This window comes from Marmota flaviventris, chromosome 3, assembly GCF_047511675.1.
Source record: "Marmota flaviventris isolate mMarFla1 chromosome 3, mMarFla1.hap1, whole genome shotgun sequence".
NCBI lineage: Eukaryota > Metazoa > Chordata > Mammalia > Rodentia > Sciuridae > Marmota > Marmota flaviventris.
In genome coordinates, this window is record NC_092500.1 from 128,946,083 (window position 1) to 128,967,677 (window position 21,595).

General features: G+C 33.9%; 1 protein-coding gene across 6 annotated transcripts in view; it reads right to left on the reverse strand.

Annotated features, from left to right (window-relative positions):
• LOC114079098 (alpha-2-macroglobulin) overlaps positions 1 to 21,595 on the reverse strand; it is a 54,679-nt gene that overhangs the window by 30,555 nt on the left and 2,529 nt on the right. Inside the window, exons 1-12 of one of the 6 annotated variants that reach the window (XM_071610392.1) lie at positions 13,689 to 15,321; positions 12,698 to 12,860; positions 9,638 to 9,821; positions 8,416 to 8,575; positions 8,198 to 8,250; positions 6,364 to 6,384; positions 5,913 to 6,081; positions 5,390 to 5,474; positions 3,677 to 3,797; positions 2,850 to 2,964; positions 2,607 to 2,716; positions 775 to 936 (exon numbers count right to left, since the gene is read on the reverse strand). In XM_071610392.1, coding sequence (XP_071466493.1) covers positions 775 to 936; positions 2,607 to 2,716; positions 2,850 to 2,964; positions 3,677 to 3,797; positions 5,390 to 5,474; positions 5,913 to 6,081; positions 6,364 to 6,384; positions 8,198 to 8,250; positions 8,416 to 8,575; positions 9,638 to 9,821; positions 12,698 to 12,860; position 13,689 — 1,344 coding nt within the window. In that variant the 5' untranslated portion in view covers positions 13,690 to 15,321. Of the gene's footprint in view, positions 1 to 774; positions 937 to 2,606; positions 2,717 to 2,849; positions 2,965 to 3,676; positions 3,798 to 5,389; positions 5,475 to 5,912; positions 6,082 to 6,363; positions 6,385 to 8,197; positions 8,251 to 8,415; positions 8,576 to 9,633; positions 9,822 to 12,697; positions 15,322 to 21,595 lie in introns of those variants that run through there. The other 5 variants (XM_071610394.1, XM_071610393.1, XM_027920203.3 and 2 more) reach the window with 5 other exon arrangements.

The following is a 21,595-nucleotide window of genomic DNA, read 5'->3' on the forward strand; positions in this document are numbered from 1 at the left end:
GTTAACAATTTACAGTTCTAATTCCTTGATGGTCAGAAAACATCTTTGATATGATTTTTTAAATCCAGAAATTACTATTTCTTGTTTTAAGGACCAGTATATAGCTAATTTTAGAAAATTTTCTATATAAATTCAAAAAATGTGACTTTGAGAATTATTTGACATTCATGGAACCAGTTACTTATATTTATTAATTATTTTGTTCACATATTCTGTCACTTTTCTGAAGTTTTCCCATTTTTTCCACCCTTTATTGGATACATGCATCATGGACTTTCTCTATGATTGTGGATTTTCCCATTTCTCTTTCAGTTTCTGTCAGTATTTGCTTTATACATGTTGAAACCATATAATTAGGTGAATATAAATTTAGAATGTTTGTATTTTCCAGGTGAAATGATCCAGACATTTTGCAATGAATCTTCTTTTTTTTTTTTTTTTTAAAAAAAAAAAAATGTGGCAATGAATCTTCTTATCGTGCATAATATTCCTTGCCTTCAATTCTATTGGCTGATATTAATGTAGCCTCACCAGATTTTGTTTGTGTTGGTTGGGATAGAGGGAGTAAAAGCAGGCAGAAAACCCACACTTTTAACCACAACAATATATTAATTTTTTTCACAAAATTTTTAAAAGTTGACCTTAAATTGGTTTCTAATTTCTAATTTGTTTCTTTTTATATGATTAAACACAATTTGTAAATTTCATCTCTTTTAGGTTGCAACTTTTTTTCAAGGACACTTCATGTCATTGGTAACTTATTTCCAAACTTACCATGATACTAAGAGAGGTATCTATAATGTTGGTGGTGTTGATGGAGAACTGCACCAGGCCTTCCTCATTAGTGGTAGCATTTGAGTGATAGTTAGCTTCATTTGCTGTGATGAAGATGATTTTATTTGGCATAGGGATGCCTTTCCCATCCACAAGGCGCACCTGAAGATTAAAAACAGCAAACATATTCATTTCATCACAAATAATTTTTGAATGCCTCCTATATGTTGCCTCCTATAGTTTTCAGGTATTGAGGATATAGCAGTGAGCAAGAAAGAGTTCTTTCACCACAGAGCTTACGGTCAAGTAAAAGAGACATACGTTAAATACATTCAAAAATAATATACACTTATTTAGTAGTAATCAATTCTACAAAGAAAACTAAGGCAGAGTGAAGGAATAGAAAGTGACAAGAATAATAGGGATGATCTGAAGAATGTATTCTGGGTATTTTAGAAACACTGAGAATTTTTATAACTCTTGGAGAGTTACAGGGCACCAGAATAACATAGTAATAGAAAATTTTAATCCAGGAGTCAAATTTATTTGAGACTTGAACACTTATTTTCAGGTAGATTATTAGCTTTTACAATTAGTGTCATAAAGTATCATAAGTACATAACCGAGAAATGGCTAATACACTATCCTGTGTGCTTTTCCAGGTAGTTTATATATGGTATCTTCTTCTCAACCTAGATTTTTCCATCTTTTGGAAAGTAGGCAGATTTTATGATGCACTTCCCATTTTAAAAATATAAAAGTGAAGTGATGCACAAAGTATTAGTGAGGTAAAGCCAAATTACCTTCTCCTGAGTAGTACAGGAGAAGTGTAGCACAGTTCATATTTTCCACAAGGTGACTTTGTTTTTCACAATGAAGTACTTCAAAAGTTTTTATTTTTAATTGACATAGTAATTGTAAATATTTATGGGGCACAATATGACATTTCATTACATGTTACAATGTGTAATGATCAAATCAGGGTAATCAGCATATCTATCACCCCAGACAATTATTATTTCTTTGTGGTGGGAACATTCAAAATCCTTTTTTAATTATAAGCTACTTTTGGTTGCAACAAGCAAAATACACTGACTTGGGTCAGTATTTATAATTGATTAACAAAATCTTAAGTTTGTCAATGAAATATCAGTTGCATGTACAAACATAAGAATAGGCACAAAATTCCAATTCTTTATTTTCAAATAAATGTATTTGAAAATGATATATTTTTTAAACACAAGTAAACATTTTTAAAAGTATAATTTTTTAAAAGTAAAAATAATTTTTTTTGATTTGTGAGAAAATTTATACTTTTAAAATCTGGGAACCTTAAATAGAACTTTATTCCTGTTTAATATTTTTAAAATATACTTTTAATAGAAAATTAATGTAAATATATTTACAAGTGAAATACTAGGAATAAAAGAATCTTGGATACTTCCAAACAAAAAATATAAGCACCAGTAGGTGCTCATCCATTTCTATACAAAGTTAGTGTTAGCAGGATAATGTAATGGGTCATCCTGAATTTCTAGATTCTTGTGAGAAAGTAGACTAAAAATTTGAGATTGCTTGACAAACCAAGAAAAGGAGACCAAGTGACATCCTACATTTCTGTTCCAAAAGAGAGAGAAAAAAACTTTAAATTTTGATAGAATTTTAGAATGATTTTATAGATTTTTGTATATAAATTTAAGATGAATAGATGTATTTTTATGTGGTTGTTTGCTTTTGGTTATATTTCCTACTGTGGTTGATTGATAACAAATTAAGTATAACTTGATCAGAAACCATATGTGGTTTGACTAGTGAACTGCAAAATACTCCACCTGTCCAAAGAAGGGGATCCCTTGTCTAACATGTGAGTCCACTGTCACAAATGAGAGCTTGGTTATGGTGTTTGTGATTTCACTGGACCCTCTTCCTGTTACTTCCACACCTGGAAAAAAAATGATTTATTGAAGGATGATGTCCCTGAACTTCTTATACTACCCTTCCCTTAATTCATTATTTGGCTAAGGAAATGAATAAATGCTCATTGTCATTCTTCCATATCCACATGGTACACAAACCAGTTCCTTCTTCTTGGATCTTGGCCTCCACCTGCAGTTGCATTTCATACCCTGTCTTCTTCAGGTGGAAGATACTGGCTTTTACTTGTTGGAAGAAGCAGCCATGGCTGTTGAGCTAAGAGCAGAGAAAATAAAATACAAAAACATGTATAACTGTACTGGACAGATCAGTGCTCAGTTAATGGATTTTTTGAGATAACTTAATCTAGGCATTTTCTATGATAAGTACAACATATATACTATCTAGGAACTAATTATTGTATTTCACAATGACATCTTATCTATAACCTTATACATAATATAAAAATATCTTAAATTCTTACATATATTCTTTGGTATCTGAAATTCTCTAGAGACAATGAGATAGAATGTTTTAAAAATTTGGGGATAATCTTACTATGGTATAAAGCTAACTCTTCACCACAGTTTGGGTTCTCCTCTCATAGTTGACAGTCGTGGCTGGGAATTGGCTGCCCATCTGAAGACTTTCCTATCTCCCTGGGATCTAGATGTGACAGGTTCTTGCTTATAGAAAGAGAGCAGAACCTGTTCGGCAAAGGTAATTAAAAAGATGTATGTTTTTTTCCTCCTTTCATAGAAGTAAATGCCCAAAGAGTTTGGAGGACTCCTACATTCTAGAGCATTCAAGTGGGCAATTACAAAAGATAATTCCTATTGTGCTAAGTCATTGATTTAGAGAAAATTATAATATCTAGCATGGAATTCTCTTCTAGATTGTTCTTCCCAAGTTAACATCATGCTGTTATTCACTGCTTATCAATATGCCTTTATTGTTAGTCCCCTAAGAGGCAGTGTTTTCAACCTACCTTCTGGCTGAATTTCTCACAGAAAGCTTCTGACTCTTCACCAAAACAGTTAGAAGGATTATTATACTTTCTGCAAATGCTCATAGTCACATGTCCTGGGACAGGCTTCCCATATGTGTATCTGCCATGAGAACATTGCAAATGAGTCACAGCAGACACAGAACACCTCTATTTCTTACCTGAAACTTCTATTAGCTACAGTATATTCACCCTCTGTACTTCCCTCTGCTTCTGAAGGGCTCAAAACCTGTTGAGGGCAAGCAAACTGAGCATTTACTCTTCTCTTTTAGAAAATCTCCAGTGGAATATGCTGAAATTCACTATATTATTCTTTCATTGTCTTTTTTGACTTTATCATTTCAATACCATGTTAATAATGTCTTCATTATTAAAAAGCTAAACTTAAACTTTTTTTATGTTGACCAGTTCATATTTGCTTTTTTATATAAACTTTTTTTTTCTAATTAGTTATATACATTTCATTTCATTGTACACAAATGGAGCACGACTTTTCAATTCTTTGGTTGTACATGGTGTAGAGTTGCACCATTTGTGTAGTCATCCATGTACCTAGGGTAATGATGTCCTTCTCATTCCACCATGTTTCCTACCCCCATGTTCCCTCTCCTTTCTCCTCCAAGAGCTAAAAATACTCTTAAGAGAAAAAGCAATACCAATAAAAACAAAACAAAGAAAATAAAATCAAATAGAAGTATTGAGCACCTGAAAATTACATAGGAATCTAAACTATTAGTATGATGATGTTTCCTCAGTATAAACCTATGTTTATATTGCATTTTATTTGCTTTTATAAAAATGGGATTGGACATAAATATATGATAGGTGATTGCTGTGTTTTTCTGGGCATTTTTTCCTTCCCTATTTAGAGTATTTTCTATATTGCTATTTGCAAGAGAATTAGCTCATAAGTTAATGGGATTGGGCACTTGGTGACCATTACCTTTAAATAGCACAGGCAGAGGGGCCCAGTTGAATAGTAGGTGCCATACATGAGTACTCTTTAGGTTTTAGGACCTATCTCTTCACTTAGCCTATTTTTTTTTTTTTTTTTTTTGTGCTACTGTGGGGCTACCATTGATGGGGATCTAAGACCTTGGAAACATGAATTTTTAAGGTTGGGAAGAACTATGCTGAGCTATTGTGTTCAGTTATCTTAGTAAAAATGGCTACAGAAAGATATGTGACATGCTTTAGGTAGACTGCTGAACTAGATGAGATTTTGGTTACATGATTATCTCTATATATTCTGAATCTAGTCTTGTTTTCTCACTGTGCTTTCTAGGGCAGGTAAATGATCTTGATGATAGAATTTTCTTTATAACCATGTAGTGATTATTTCCCACATAGATGTTTTGTTATTTCTGGTTAAGGTAAAGTCACTACGCTTCAACACTATTCTGTGTGTGTGCACACACTCATGTGTGGGTGCGTGCCACTTTCAGTCATTCCTAGCAGAATAGCCTCTCTGGAAACAGTTCTCCACCCCATGATAGTTACAGTAATTCTGAAAAAGACATGAAAGGAAATAGGAAGAGTAGAAAAACAACAAGAGAACATTCTAGAGATGGGGATGCTTCCAGAGTACTGAAAGTATTTGTGTTGAGGCTACTGATAGAGAAACAAGCCAAAATATCTCAAGTGGTGAATCTCCTTTGAATAATTTCCCTTAAAAGATTAAAAAAATCAACTCACAGGCCACACACTGACACGTTCACCTCTTCTTCCATGATAGTGATTATCTTTGGCATTGTTACTTGCACTTCAAACTTGGGAAGCACTGTTAATTGGTAAAAAAGGAGGTTGAAGATTGTTAACTCTTGGGGCATTAATATTTTCAGATTCTCAGTAACAATTCTCTAGTGATACTTTGGGGCTTTGAAAAAGGCAGCTTTATTCTCTAATACATCTGTTATCTATTTTACTCTCAAATGAAGATTTTGGTTGAGGGACTATGACAGATCCCTGAACCTTAGTGAATTATGAATGCTTCTACAAAAATAAAGATGTTTTATTTTGGATATTAAACTGTACTGCAAAATTAACCAAGCTATATGAAGAGTTATTCAAAGATCATTGGAGTCCTTGGATGTCATTAGTTCTACTCCAAGCCCAGTTTCACCCATGGGAAGCGGAAGGACTATAAATAAGTTTAAATTTTAGTCCCTAAAAGTTTAAATATGAAGAAAAATGTTCCATGACTTTCCATGATCCATACCAAATTCCTCCACAGCAAAGGGGTGTTCTATTGTTCCACTTGATTCCTTCTGTACCACAACACTGTAGATGCCCTGAAGGGGCTCTGATGAGAGGGGAAAGGACAGTTGTTTGAGACCACTCTCTAGCTTGAGATTCTGCCATTGTATAATGCGATTTCCTTTGGGATCCTGTGGATACATTAGTTATCATTTACAAAATTGCTTAGAACATCAGAGATAATCAAAGGAATCTATAAATCTACCTTATATTCATTTTTCACAAAGAGGAAAAATGGGGTAGTAGTGAGGGGTTTGGATGGGAGATGAGTTATAACCATGTAGCCTTGTGTGAATTTGGAGGCATCTCCCTTAATGACAAATTTCTGAGATATTGTAAGAACCTGTCCGATAAGAATATTTTCTCTGAATTTATTTTTTCCTTCTAATAATGGAATATTTCATGCTACTTACCTTAATATATAGTAGTGGTATCTGAAATACAAAAAGAAAAGAAAGAAGTTGATAATAGTTCCCAAATATTCCCTATTCTCATTTCTATGGAGTAATTCCATGTAAATGAAGAATAGCACACTCTATAATAAATCATAGAATGACTCCAGGTTAAATTTTATAAAACTTTTAATTAATCCATCTTAATCAATTAATAATTGATGTTAAATACTAGACCATCAACAAATATATATGTGTATTGCCATTCATTAGGAATGGAATTTACTAACATTACTTAAGTGTGAATAGCATTCAGAATGAATTGCTACAACCTGGCCAATAATTTATCTGGAGGATCCCAAAGGAAATTGCATCATACAATGGCAGAGTAAAAAACATTGCTTTGCTGTGCAATTTTACAGATTGAGGAAGACACACTTATGATATCTTAATTAATTTTTAGATACTTATCTAATCATGTTTAAGTCTAATTATTAATATGGCTAACAGAATTCTTAGGTAATTTTAAGAGCTCGAAGAAATGGAAATAGTTCTCTTAATGTTTTCTTTTCATGTAATTCAATTTTTTATCCTTAGGAGGATTTAAGTGGGGGGTGGGGCCGTAGCTCAGGGGTAGAGCACCTGCCCTGCATGTGTGAGGCACTAGGTTCAATCCTCAGCACCACATAAAAATAAATAAATAAAGATATTGTATCCATCTACAACTATAAAAGATATTTTTTAAAAAGATTTAAGGGCATATAAAATAAGACTAGGCTTCTATAAATAAGAAATCATAGAAATATTGTAAATTTAAAAAAGAGGTAAAACTTAGAAAGCCAAATGGGATAATATGACTGAGTATTCATTTTTTGAAACTACTATTTATTATGTATTTACTCTTGTGTTTGTATCATTCTAGATGCTGAGAATATAGCAAAGCATAAAAGAACAATATATCTATTCTTATGAAGCTTACATTTCAATAAAGTAAGCTTATTATGGATGATAAAAAAGACTATATATCATTCATATACATATGTAATATAGATATAAGTGCCAAGAAGAAAGAACAAATAAGTATAAAGCTGATAGAATGATGGATGTGGTATTTGATTTTGTATATAAGAGTGAAGGTAGAGCTTGGGAGGTGAGTTTCAAAGTAATTGCAATGAACTTGTTTACAGCTGGTATTGGCCTGGTTGTTACAATTCAGGTAGTGAGAAGTAATCTGGATGTATTTTAAGCCAATGATTTCCTGGTGAAGGGGAAGTGGATGTGAGAAAGAGAAGCAAGGATTATTTCATCATCTTTTGTCTTAGGAGCTAGAAGAGAAGAATTATTTTTTTGAGATGACAAAATGTGAAGTTGTCAATTTGAGAGAGAAAAATGAAGAATCTGGTTTGATATCTACACTATAATAGAAAGAGTTATTTCCTATCACAAATTCTGAAGCTTCAATACTGAGGAACACATTGATTACCTTCATATTCCTTCACAGAGATTTTGGTAAATGTGTTTAGAAAAACGTTAAATCTCTGAGAAGTCAATTTGAACTTAGGCTTTTTGACAGTTTTTCTGCATCCGTTGTTTAATAATTTTTTTCTAATTTTCCTAGCTGGAATCTAAAGAGTAAGTTTAAGTATTTGACAACTGATTATCAGACCAAGACATAAACTATGCACTCATGACCTGGTATAATGTTTTCAATGAGGATCTTGTGCTATTCTAACATCAGAAATTAGTGATATCAGATTCTTTCTTTCCCTGGTTATCATTTCAACACAAAAAAGAGGTTCCCATCCAGTTTATACAAATAATAGTGACTATACATAAATATTAGCAGGAGACTCACCAACTCATTCAGGGGGTGAAAGTTTTCATCCAATGAGACAATGCGAAACTTCACTGAAACGAAAGTATTTTCCGTGAGCTTCCCAAACCCTGGACTGGGCCCATAGCTTAGTGTAAGACAAGCTATTAAGGCACCAGGATTTTAGGGATTTGGGGTACTAGGCAGGGGAGGAAGATCTTTCCTTTTTGATGCTGTCTTGACTGTAAATCTCTTCATACCTGTCTGTCCTGGTTTGTAGATAGGTTTATCTGTTTGGACAAAGACCAGACTCTCTTGGTTTTTAACCACCACTGTGTTCCGCCTCCTGAATTCTTGAGTTGATCCTTTCACTTGGACAGTAAGGAACATTACCTGCTCACTGGATGAAGACTGTGGAACCTGAAATACAGATGAGATCCTGGGAACCCATTCAGCCTCTCAAGTCTTCTCCATTCCTTGTTCCACCCCTGTCTGAAGATCTTTCCCTTTTCACTTAATTTCATTCCCTCATTCCCATCTGGGAAAGTTGGCATAGACAGGAAGTGCTTCTACTTTTTTTTTTTTTTTCAAATGGAAAGACATAACACAAGGTTTTCAAAAAGTAGATTATTAAGAAAAGTTATAACTGAGAATCATATCTTCATAGAGCTCAGACCAAACAATTTTGATTCATTTATACACTAAGCTTTACAAAGTTGATGCTTTATGCTAAAATGGCATGGTAGAAGCATGTCTTAATGTTGTGAAAATAAAGCATGATGATATTTCATTGGCACGAGGTTGCAAGTATCCTTATGTAGTTGACTCTAAAGAGATATTGGGTATTTGCTCAGGGTAATTTTAGAGGTTTTTTGTTTTTTTTTGGTGGGAGAGAGTAACTGGGGATTGAACCCAGGGGTGATTTATCACTGAGTGACACTCCCAGCCCTTTTTATTGTTTTTTAAGATAGGGCCTTGCTAAGTTGCTGGGGGTCTTGCTAAGTTGCTGAGGCTGGCCTTGAATTTGCAATTCTCCTGCCTCAATCCCCCACCACCTGAGTCACTGGGATTATAGGACTGCACCACTATGCCTGGCTTACAATTTTTATTATTAGAAAAAGTGTGATGTTTTCCTGTTAAGTCCACTACTGGTGGCTTGTGTTGAATCATGACCTGGTTTGTTTTGTAAATGTTTTCTCCATTTTAATTTTAAGAAGTCACATTTTTTTCCTTTGTCTAGAGCATACTTCTTTCCCTGGTTAATATAATTTTTCCTTGACCATTAAATTAATTTTCAATATGCCTATAAATATTTGTCTCTTATGGTTGGAAATTTATGCACTGCTCTGTAATTCCTACACTTAGTTTCTCCTTTAGAGTCCTTACGAAGTTCTTACTAGCCTCCCAAAGCCTTTTCTTGACAATATTAGATCCCCAGACCCTGACCAATAGAACTGAGTATATTTGAACAGACTTACTCACAGTGAAGGAGATGCAGTGGAATAAGTCCTTCTGTGCCACCAGGTCAGTGAAAAGGCTCCTGTTTTCCCTTAGAGCCTCCAAGGAGACACTTACAGTCACTGTTTCATTCAGGTTGCTCAGAAGTACACAGGCCTTCTCAGAGGTCCCACTGTGGAGCAGGGAGGGGACCAGCACCATATATTGTCTGGGAATGGGGAAGTCCAGTTAGAAGAGAATGAAAGAAGGGAGACATTGCTATCAACAGCACTATGTTCCTTCAGGATTGTTGTTATCATCATTAGTTTTATACTAAGAAGAACGTATTCATGAGTATGAAACTGTTGTTGAACGGCATGCATAAGAATTATTTCCCCTCTCCATTATACACCATGGCAGTGAATATTTTATTTGAGGTGGGCCTCAAGCAGATTAAACTTTATAAGGACCTCACTTTAGGAAACACAAAAATGTACACATCTGAAATCTGAATAAAAATGTTAGTTATATTTACTTATGTTGTAAATCTGTTATACTTTAGGATCGCTATAAAAGGCAAGCAAGCTCTCAGGCATTTGAGCACCAGAAAAACCATTCAAAGCATAGTACTTTTGTGAAACGTGTGTAAGTGTGGATTCAACAACTCTGAAAATTACATGGCAAGTATTTGCTTTCACATTATAAATATGGAAACTGAGGCTCAAAGAAAGTGAGTCATTAAAATCTTAGTTGTGGTAAGCAGCTTATGAAATCTTGGTACTTTACCTAGCCACAGTCTTTTTAATTTTAAATATTTGCTTTTCAACTCATGACTAGAGGATAGCTCCATCCAAAAATGGTCCTCTAGTGATGAATGTAGATCTTGGTAATTTATGAACAGGACAGAAATTTCTCAATACCCATAAATATAATGTAAGGTTGATTCTGTGGTTTTTAAACAGTTTTTCTTACAGAACTCCTAAAATAATTTTTAGACATTGTGCAACCTCTTAAATACTTTCAAGTAAGCATCTATTTTCATCACAATTTTATTTTTATATTTATTTAAAAATTTTTAAATGACAGTAGAATATATTTTGAAATATTATACATATAGAATAAGTATAACTTGTTCTAATTAGGATCCCAATATTGTGGTTGTACATGATGTGGCATTATGTTGGCTATGTATTCATATATGAGGATAGGAAAGTTATGTCTCATTCATATTGTCTTTCCTATTCCCACCCACCCTCTGTTCCCTTAATTCCTCTTTGTCTAGTTTGCTTGTAGATGTTTGGAACTGGAGAATATCATGATAAGTGAAATAAGTCAGTCCCAAAAAACCCAAGGCAGAATGTTCTCTCTGATATGTGGATACTAACCCACAACAAAGGAGGAGAAGATTATTTTTATCACAATTTTAAATGATAGCGAAGCATATTATTTTGCTATTTCAATTAATATTTACATTATATTCACAAGTTTCCCATAGAACCTTAAATATCATAGAGATAATATACCCAATATCATTTATTTAAAAGTAAGAATTTCTTTTTATGATCAAAAATTTAACATCTTTCCTTTTCATTCTTATTCTTGAACTTTAATTTTCAGGCCACTTATCCACACAGAAGTTTATTCTAAGATTTTTATGCTTTAAAATTTTTTATACATCACTCTTACATTTTACAAATATGTATGCATATGTACATACATAAATTTATACGAGTTTATATATACAATATTTTATGTGGGTATAGAAATTTAACTTTAACTTTTAAATATAACGCCACTATGAACTTGTAAGTACTAAATTTGTTCTTCTGATTGAATTATTTTCAAAGTTCTAGTGTACGACTGATAAAAATAAAATAAATATCTTACAAATTATGATTTATACATTTTAGACATAAAATTAAAATTCTTTGGAAGCACATATTCAGTGAGAATGATGAACTTTTTCCTTCAAGTGAATTTATATATCTATCTTTAGATATTTCTTATTTTAAGAAATAAATAAAGGCTGACATTACTTTGGTTACTACTTTGGTTTACGTAGATATAAAGAATTGGTTCCAGAAAAGTAAGTAAATGTCAGATTAAAAAAAAAAAATCATGTCATTGCCATTACTTCCTGCAACTCTGTATTATGACCCAAATCACCCAGTACTGTGTTACTAAGAATAGTTTCTCATCATCTGTCAGGTGGTATTTCCTTTAATTTTTCACTTTTGGTGAAACAAAGACTACATTACCATGTGCTCTGATTCTGTCAGGAAGAGTCCTTTACCTTTGCAACATTGATACCTGTATTTCACCTGTTCGTTTATTTGGAACCCTAGAGGGTTTTTTTTTTGTTGTTTTGCCCAGGGCCTATTGAACACATCCAGTGCTTTTCAATTTTTATTTTATTTATATATTTGTTTATTTTTTTAGTTGTAGATGGACTCAATACCTTTATTTTATTTATTAATTTTTATGTGGTGCTGAGATCAAACCCAGTGCCTCAGACATGCTAGGCAAGCACTCTACTACTGAGCCATGACAACCCCAGCCCCTTTAATTTTTATTTTGAAACAGGATCTCACTAAGTTCCCAAGGTGGGCCTAGAATTTGTGGTCTGCTGGCATCAGCCTCCCTGGTCACTGGGAATACCAGTGCACCCTAGAGAGTTTTTATAGTCCAGGACAATGCTCCATGGTCAGGTCTGGTTAGGGAAAGTTTTGTCCTTATTTTATGATGTAGAAGATAGGAAATTAAGAAAGGGAAAGAAGAAAAAAAAATAGCATGTCCTCATCAGATCCATAGGAACAAGAGTATCTCAAAATTGATTTATTTTAAAAGTATCAATTTCTGATTTTCCTTAAGCTTTGCATGTCGTTGGGGGAGGTTAGAGATTTAGAGATCCAGTGAGTTAGAGAAAGATGACTAAGACTTAAGTGAAAAATAAATACACCAAATTTACAAAATCTCATGGTCGGAAGGAAACTTAGAGATGATAATGGTGACAGTTTCAGAGGAAAGATGAATGAAATAAAGGAGAATCTGAAATAAAGGAAAAAATTATTTAAGTTCCGTTGTCATGCTGTCTGAGGAACTCACGGTTTTCCAGAGATGGAGGCATCTGTGGGCAGGCGGATCAGGAAGAGGAGAACAAGACTTGGTTGAAGAAGTTTGCTCTTCCTCATGCTGCATGGAGAAAGGCCCAGAGGAGAACAAACTCTGTCTTGGACCCTACTCCCTCCAATCGATCTGGTCCCAAACACTGCAAAGCAATGGGGCTTTATGCTGCTCTCTGTGCAAACTTCCTGTTTGTACAGCATAAAGTTCTCTAAACAAAGTTGAGGTCTCTGAACGTTCCCTGAAAGGGTCATTGATGGTCTAATTTCAGTCAAGGTTAATCCCTGGCAGGCTAAATAGAATTCTTGGAGGGATAAAACCATATTCCCGTTAATGCTCACTTTCTCTAGCTTTTACAGTAAAGCAGCTAATCAGCTTTTCAACTACTTCTCTCTCTGTCCCCACCACCTTCCATAGTGCCTTTTACAACTCTTCTTGTGTGTCTTGTATGAATTGTTGGCAAGGAAGTTTTGCCCTTTAAGTAACACTGGGAAGGCTCAAAATAGTTCACTTTAAACCGATGTGATTCTGCAATCTGTATACGGGGTAAAAATGGGAGTTCATAACCCACTTGAATCAAATGTATGAAATATGATATGTCAAGAGCTTTGTAATGTTTTGAACAACCAATAAAGAAAATAAATGGCATTTTAGAACTATTGCATTCAAACTTAAACAAATAAAGACATTGTAGAATGACTGGGAATAAATAATCCATGATGCTTTTGAAAATGGAATTCAGTACCCCTAATTTTAATGTAACTTTTATAGCTTTGTTGAGAGAAAATTTAGAACTCATAGCACTGATTTTATAGTAAATCTCCTGGGAAAGGGCAGTTTCTGCAATTGACAACTTTGTAAGACTCTTAGATTCTGGCAGTATTCAAGAGAGAGCAATAAAACACAGGACATACATTTATCATAAATAAAATAAAAGCCAATAACTCATTACTAAAAGAAAAAAATAGTTCACTTTAAGTCAGTGTGCTTCCATCTGATAACGCCTTCCTTCAATGCTGAAGCTGTTTCAGAGCTCAGTGGTCCTCTGTGGAAACAATATTAGATCAAGATAGTAGGTTTTGACCTTAGTGATCTTACTAGGTCACAAATGAAAATCCAGGCACTGGAAGAATGATAACAGAAAATGGGGTTTCATTTATTAAGAAAATGAAAAGAGGAGAAGTAACAGGACCTTAATAACAAGTTTCAACCCACTGTAACTAACAAAGATCTCTACTCCTAACATCTACATTTGAATTTCCTGTCTTCTAAGTATGACAGACCTATTTTTAAGTTATATACAACAATTTTATTAATTCATCCACCCATCCATTCATTGATGTGGCTATTTGGTTATTTTGTAAGCACTTATTTATCTTATTAGAGCTAGATACCATGCAAGATCCTAGAGATAGAATGGCCAAATATAAAGGGGCATACAACCCAAACTTGGGGCCTTGGAAAGGAAATTTAGGGGAGATAAAAATGTAAATTGTGTTCTGAAGTATGAGTGGTGTTTGTGAGATGAAGGAGATGAAGAGAGAATTCTAAGCTTAGGAAATGATGTGTTCAAATGCTCAGGAGGTGGCAACAATTAAGGCGCTTTCCGTGAGATGAGAGCTATTTAGTATACTTAGAAGTGTGGTCAAGAAAGCTGGCTTCAAATCAGGAAAAAATTAGCAATGTTAAGGTTTTTGGGGAGTAATCAGTGGATTGACTTCAGATTTGTTTTCTGTAGAGATGGCTCTTCCTGAAATTTGGGAGACTGACTGGAGGAGGTGCTGTGGGAGGCAGGGAGACCAGCTGGGAATTGCTGTGATTATATTGGTGAGAGCTGATGGCATTTAGAACCAGGGTAATTCATGATAGATTTGGAAAAATATTGCAAAATATTTCAAATTTATATAATCTTCAAGGGAACCAAAAGTGTGCCTTTTAAATTTCCAGCCGCTTACTGAGTAAAGGATGTTGCTTTTAACTTAGTGGGTAAAACAGAGGAAACAAATTGGGAAGAACAGAAGGAATGACAGAGGCCTGGGGATTAGTAAAGAGCATAGTTTTAGAAAGTGCTTGTGGGATATTAACATGCATAAGGAGTTTAGCATTTGACCATAAAATGGAAATCATGTGTCCAGAAAGGCAGAATTCAGTAAGACACCACGGAAGTGAGCAGATTTTCTCCATCATGTGCTCCCTACCGCAAAGTTCTGCCTTACCTCAGGCCCAAAGCAATGAGGCCAAGCAACCAGAGGCTGAAACCTTTGAAACCATGAACTGAAATAAACCTTTCCTTCTTAAGTTTATCTACCTCAGGTATTTTGTCATAGCAACAGAAAACTGATGAACATAAGTTTTGTCATTGTGATGTGTAGAAACATGCAAATGAAACAAATGGGTCAGTTTGGGGAGAAACACAGGAGAGTGGGATTTCTGAGTTCCTACAAAGGGGATCATTTTAACAAAATAATAATCAACAGAAGATTTTTTACTAGGTCAGAGTAATTGTGACTATGTCAACACATCATTATTAATAGAATACTAAATTAAAAACTATGAACAATTGTATAATTTTATAGAGTATTTATTTAAAAATAACAGAATTTAAACTGTCTTTAAGAAGCTAGAAATAACTGAACACTTACTTGTAAGATTAACTACTTCAAATAGGAGGGATTAATAGCATTGATTTGATGACTCATAAGTTGCCAAGATGATATAAATTATTATTGCTAAATTCTTGGTTATTCCTTCAAACGCCACTGTGAAATCAAATTATGTATTGATAATTTTTCTGCTGGAGTTAGAGACAAAAACAATGTGATCCAGTTATTTCAGTGTCTCTATAGAGCAGATGTTTGATTGTAGCTTCCTAAGGAATGTGAAACTGTGAGAAACAGGCTTTGGCTTACGTGAAGGGGAGAAAAACAACAGGGCAGTATTTATTAGAGATGCAGACTGAAAGGAAGATATATTTAGAAGGAGAGATACTTGAACAAGTTTAAAAAAAAATGTTGCTTCTACAAATGCGGAGTGGGAGGAGCAGATGAAAAGTAGGCAGCGGAACCATGTATAATAAAAAGGGATAATCCCAGAATGAGGCCTCTGAGGATGCCATGAACAGATGTATTAGAGAATGTGTATACAGTGGAGTATTATTCTGCTATAAAGAATGAAATCCTGTCATTTGGAGCAAAATGGATGGAACTGGAGGACTCTATGTTAAGTGAAATAAGCCAGACACACAAAGACAAGTATGAAAGTTTTTCCTCTCAATAAGAAAGCTAAAAATATTCAACCTGGAAATAGAATAGTGATCACTAGAGACTTGAAAGGGTGCATGTGTGGGGGTGGGTGTCAGAAGGAAGGTTGGATTTGATCAATGCACACTTATATGTGTGTATGGAAATACCACCTCAAACCCTTTAATATGTAAGTTAATATATGTTAATAAAAAGGTTTTAAAAAAGAATGTGTATGGAGAAATTATCTTTGGGAGGAGGGACTCCACTTTCTGTATATTTGTAAAAAGAAAAGTTTTATGAAAATTCCCTTTCACCAAAGGGAAAAATTTGGAAGGAAAAAAATTAAAAATGACTGAACCAGTCAGTTACCAGAACACCTGAGTTATAGCTTTGACTGAACTGTGTAGTTTTGGATTAGTTAATGGTTCTGAGCTTCAGTTTCCTTGTCAGTAAATTTTGTGGTAATAATATCCCTGTCATCAACTCTGTGGGAGTAGTTTATATAAAGTGGTGTATGTAGCAGAGCTTTAAAGTTGTAAACCTTAGTGTACCAGTATAGATTTTTATTTTGCATTATAATGACTGAGAAAGAGGTCATTTCATATCTGCTCTGGGATTTGCTGTAGGACTAGCATCCAACAGCCATTCTAGGAAAAAAAAATGCTTTAGGCTATTAGAGTAGCAAGTCTTTGACAGAAAATAGTGCATCTGACTTGGACAAGTTCTGCACAGCTTTTGAAAACTAAGCAAATATTTACTGCTAGAAAGCTGAGGCAAAACAAGAAGAGAAAAGAAAGGGGAAAATTTTAAGGAAAAGAAAGTAGTGGTGCAAAGTACAGAAAAACACATGGCATTAAGAACAAAGGAGGAGGGCTGGGGTGGTGGTTCAGTGGTAGAGTACTTGCCTAGCACATGTGAGGCCCTGAGTTCAATCCTAAGCACCACATACAAATAAATAAAATAAAGGTATTGTGTCCACCTACAACTAAAAAAAAAAATTAAAAAAAGAACAAAGGAGGAATATTGGGGCATTGAGAAAAATTAGGAGGTAGATGGGCTTTCATAAAAATAGATAAGAAAAATATTTTCTCCTTGGATCACAATGTGCTTGCTAGGGATTGAATGTGACTTATCTAATCATACCAGCATATACTTAGTCTACTTTGCCTGAGAAAATAGAACATTTATGGTTCATCTATTTCCTGTTAGTGATGACAAGGACATTTCAGCTGGTTGCATATTAACTACCTTCAAAATCAGATTATTCAGTTGGTGACATAACTATATTAAGCTATCAGAGAGTGTACTGGCTTTATTTTTGCATATTATCTTGGACAAAACCTGGAGTTAGGGAAGCAAAATGTATCAACAGAGATGTTCTCAAAGATCAGAGTGTTCTCATTTGTTTATCTCATTGCATTGTTTTCCTCTAACATTTTTCCCCTTAACTTTTAATAAGAATAATATTTTCATGTACAAAGTCAAAATTATAATAAATTCTCAAATTGTTTTTCTCTTAACAATATGCTTGCCATAGTTTCTCAAATCTTCAGAATATTAGTAAGTGTTTTATCCTTTCAATTAAAATTCTATTTGCTCTTTGGTTTTTTAAGAGGATTGATGTTACTGGAGTCTACATTGTGATACAAGGGAACTGGAAGTTTATACAACTGATAAAATCCAATGACTATCCTGTATATACATACTTTTGAATGGATAGAGGTATTTTGATTCATCTGTGCTGTGGAACTTGCAAAGTCAAAGAGCATACATATGTTTAAAAATTTTTAGATGTGCTGTCATGTCACCTTTCTTAAAATGACTTTGTGAATTTACCTTCTTACCATCAATTCTTAAGAGTATGTATTTCTCCACAACTTATCTTTTAAAGTTTTTATGATTATATATAATCAAGTTTGTGATTATGATGCTTAAGATCATTGTTACTTTTAGGAGCTCTGTTTGTTGCTTGCCCTTTATCTTGTTTAGGAGGTTTATTTTCTGATTAGGAAGTGCTTCTGTACACATAGCATATAAAAATGTTCTCTTGTATTTTTTCCTGTTAAATGTTTGTGTAGAAACTCTTCAACTGTCTGCAGTTTACTTTTGAATATGAAGCAATTTAGGGGAAATGCTGCAGGATTAATTTTCCTTTAGCAAATAAGAAATGCGTCTGTGTGCATGCACACAGGGTTGGTTCATGACTATTAACCAAATGAATCCCCTGTGCTCACTGTGGCTCTTTTGTTTACTGTGGAACTTTCCAGTGTCAGAACTCTCATTTTAGAGGATTCTATTTAATCTAGGAGCTGACAGTAGAGTTAGATTTTGAGAATAAAGAGGGCTGGGAATGTAGCTCAGTGGTTGAGCATTTGCTCAGTACTCACAAGGCTCTGGGTTTGAGCCCCAGTACCAGAACAGAAAAAAATTTGGGGGAAGGAAGGGAACAAAATTGTTTGCCAAGTTTTACTTAGATGTTGTGGATGATACTGATAGTAATAACAGCTACAGCAATGCTGATAGTTTATAGTAATATTGTAAAAACTTTTTTAAGAAATTATGAAATACATTGTATAAAGATACTATTGAAATTTTGCTGGCCTGCTAATTTTGCCATGAGGCATAATGTAATAATGATTTGGGTGTTCTACCCCAAAGTGCATCTTGTACTTTCCCAGATCTCTCCAGTTCTGTAGTGGAAATGCTTTTATCAGCCAAAAGAATTTTAAAATAATAAGGAACTTGCATGGAAGGCTTTCAAGTGTCTTACTTTTCTAAGAAGAGTTTATTGTATTCATTGGAACAGGAAACATAAGCAATAGAGTAATGGTACAGACAAAAACATAGTTCTTAAGTTTTAAATGGCATAGCTCTCATAATTTATAGATTTTTGCAAAGTCAAAGAGCATACATATGTTTAAAAGTTTTTAGATGTGCTGTCCTGTCATGTGTATATATTATTTTTTTTAATACAAGTTTCAAATTTGTAACCTTTTTTCAATTAAAAATATTGCTAAAGATGCTAATGGTCATCTGAGCTCGACTCATTATTTAATTGGAAATAATGCAGCGTATATTAGGCAAAATCAGATGTTATAAGTAACAAAATATAAAAAAGACATGCTATGTAATGTGTATATCAAACTCTGCTTTTGGCAGTAATCAAAAATAATGACATTATTTTGCTGTTAGTCGAAAGTCAAGAGGTAGACCTGGGAGAGACTCTTTGGAAATTTCTGTGGGGTCCCCAATAAAACTGGAGTGCAGGAGAGGTACATTGTCCCTCTCTTCTCTAAGAGGACCCACTCAATACATTGAGAGTGTCTCCTTTCTCCTTTTTTAAATCCCTCAATAAATTCGTTCCTGTTAAAAAAAAAATAATGACATTAATTATTCATCACAATGTAACTCACTTCATGCTAATACATTTTAATTGTATTAAAAAGCAAATATGTTCGTTTTATTAGAAGAAATAACTGGAAAATTTCTTTTGAATTATTTTATGATACTGTTTTTAGTTTCTTTTTTATTGGCTCTCTTAAATTATACATAACAATAGGGATTCATTTTGATATGATTATAAAGCATGGAATAAATTTGTTCTAATTCTGTCCTCAGTATTTTCTCCATCCCTCCTCTCCTCCCTTCCCTTGTTCCCTTTCTTCAACTCTGCTCATTTTTCAGCTATTTACTTACAGGTGTTTTTTTAGTGTCTTGTGGATGTACATGATGGTGAGATTCACTGTGGTATATTCATATATGTGCAAAGGAAAGTTAGGTCAGATTCATTCCATTGTTTTTCCTTCAAGCCATCCTTCCTCCCTTCCTTTCATTCCCTTATGTCTACTCCATTTATATTTCTTCTCTTATTTTTTATCCCCCTTTAGTTTGAATTTGCATATTAGAGAAAACATTTGACCTTTGATTTTTGGCACTGGCTTATTTCACTTAACATGATAGTCTCTAGAACCATCTATTTACCAGCAAATCCCACAAGTCATTCTTATTTATGGCAGAGTAATATTACATTTTGTATATATACTATATTTTCTTTATACATTCATCTGTTGAAGGGCACCCATGCTGTTCCATAGCTTGGCTATTGGGAATTGAGATGCTATATGCATTGATGTGGCTGCAACTCTGTAGAATGCTGACTTTAATTCTTTTGGATAGATTCCAAGGAGTGGGATACCTGGATCATATGGTGGTTCCATTCCTAGTTATTTTGAGGAATCTCCATACAGCTTTCCAGAGTGGTTGTACTAATTTGCACTCCCACCAACAATGTATGAATATACTATTTGCCCCCACATCCTTGCCAACATTATTATTATTTGTATTCTTGATAATTACCATTCTGACTATAGAGATTAAATCTCAATGTAGTTTTAATTTGCATTTTTCTAATTGCCAGAGATGTTGAACATTTTTTCATGTATTTGTTGACTGTATTTTTTCTTTTGAGAATTATCTGTTTAGTTACTTCGGGTTATTTGCTTTTATTTTTTTTGGTGTTAAGCTTTTTTAGTTCTTTGTATATCTTGGATATTAATGTTCTGAATAGGAAGTGGCAAAGATTTTCTCCCATTCTGTTGGCTTTCTCTTTATACATTGTTTTCTTTGCTGTGAAGATACTTTTTAATTTGATGCCATCCTGCTTACTGATTTTTGATTTTCATTTCTTGTGCTTTCGGAGGCTTGCAAAAGAAATCAACTCCTGAGCCAATGTGTTGGAGTGTTGGGCCTACATTTTCTTCTAGCATTTTCAGGGTTTCTGGTCTAATTCCTAGGTCTTTGATCCACTTTGAGTTGACTTTTGTGCAAGGTGAGAGGGCTTAAATTTCATTCAACATATGGATTTTCAGTTTTCTCAGCACCATTTGTTAAAAAGGGTATTATTTTCCTCCTCAAATGTATATTTTTTGGTAGCTTTGTCTAGTGTCAGATAACTGTACTTATGTGGGTTTGTCTTTGTCCTTCTATTCCATTGGTCTTCATGCAGTTTGGTGCAAGTACCATGCTGTTTTTTACTATAGCTGTGTAGTATAATTTGAGGTCTAGTATTGTGATGCTTTCTGCTTCATGTTTCTCACTAAGGATTGCTTTGGCCATTCTTGGCCTCTTTTTTTACAAACAAATTTGATACCTACTTTTTCTAGTTACGTGAAGAATGTCATTGGAATTTGGATGGGAACTGCATTCAATCTATATAGCACTTTTGGTAGTATGGCCATTTTGACCATATTAATTCTGCCTATATAAGAACATGGGGAGTCTTTCCATCTTCTAAGGTCTTCTTCAATTTCTTTCTTTATTGTTCTATAATTTTCATTGTAAAGGTCTTTCACCTCTTTTGTTAGAGTGATTTCCAAATATTTTTTTGAGGCTATTGTCAATGGGATAATTTTCCTCATTTCTTGTTCAGCAGATTCATCATTGGAGTAAAGGAACACTACTGATTTATAAGTGTTGATCTTGTATCCTGCTTCTTTGCTGAATTCATTTGAGAACTCTTCTGGTGGAGTTTTTTTTGGGTCTCTGTATGTAGAATCATGTCATCAATAAACAAAGATAATTTGAGCTCTTCTTTTCCTATTCATATCTCTTTAATTTTCTTGTCTTGCCAGATTGCTCT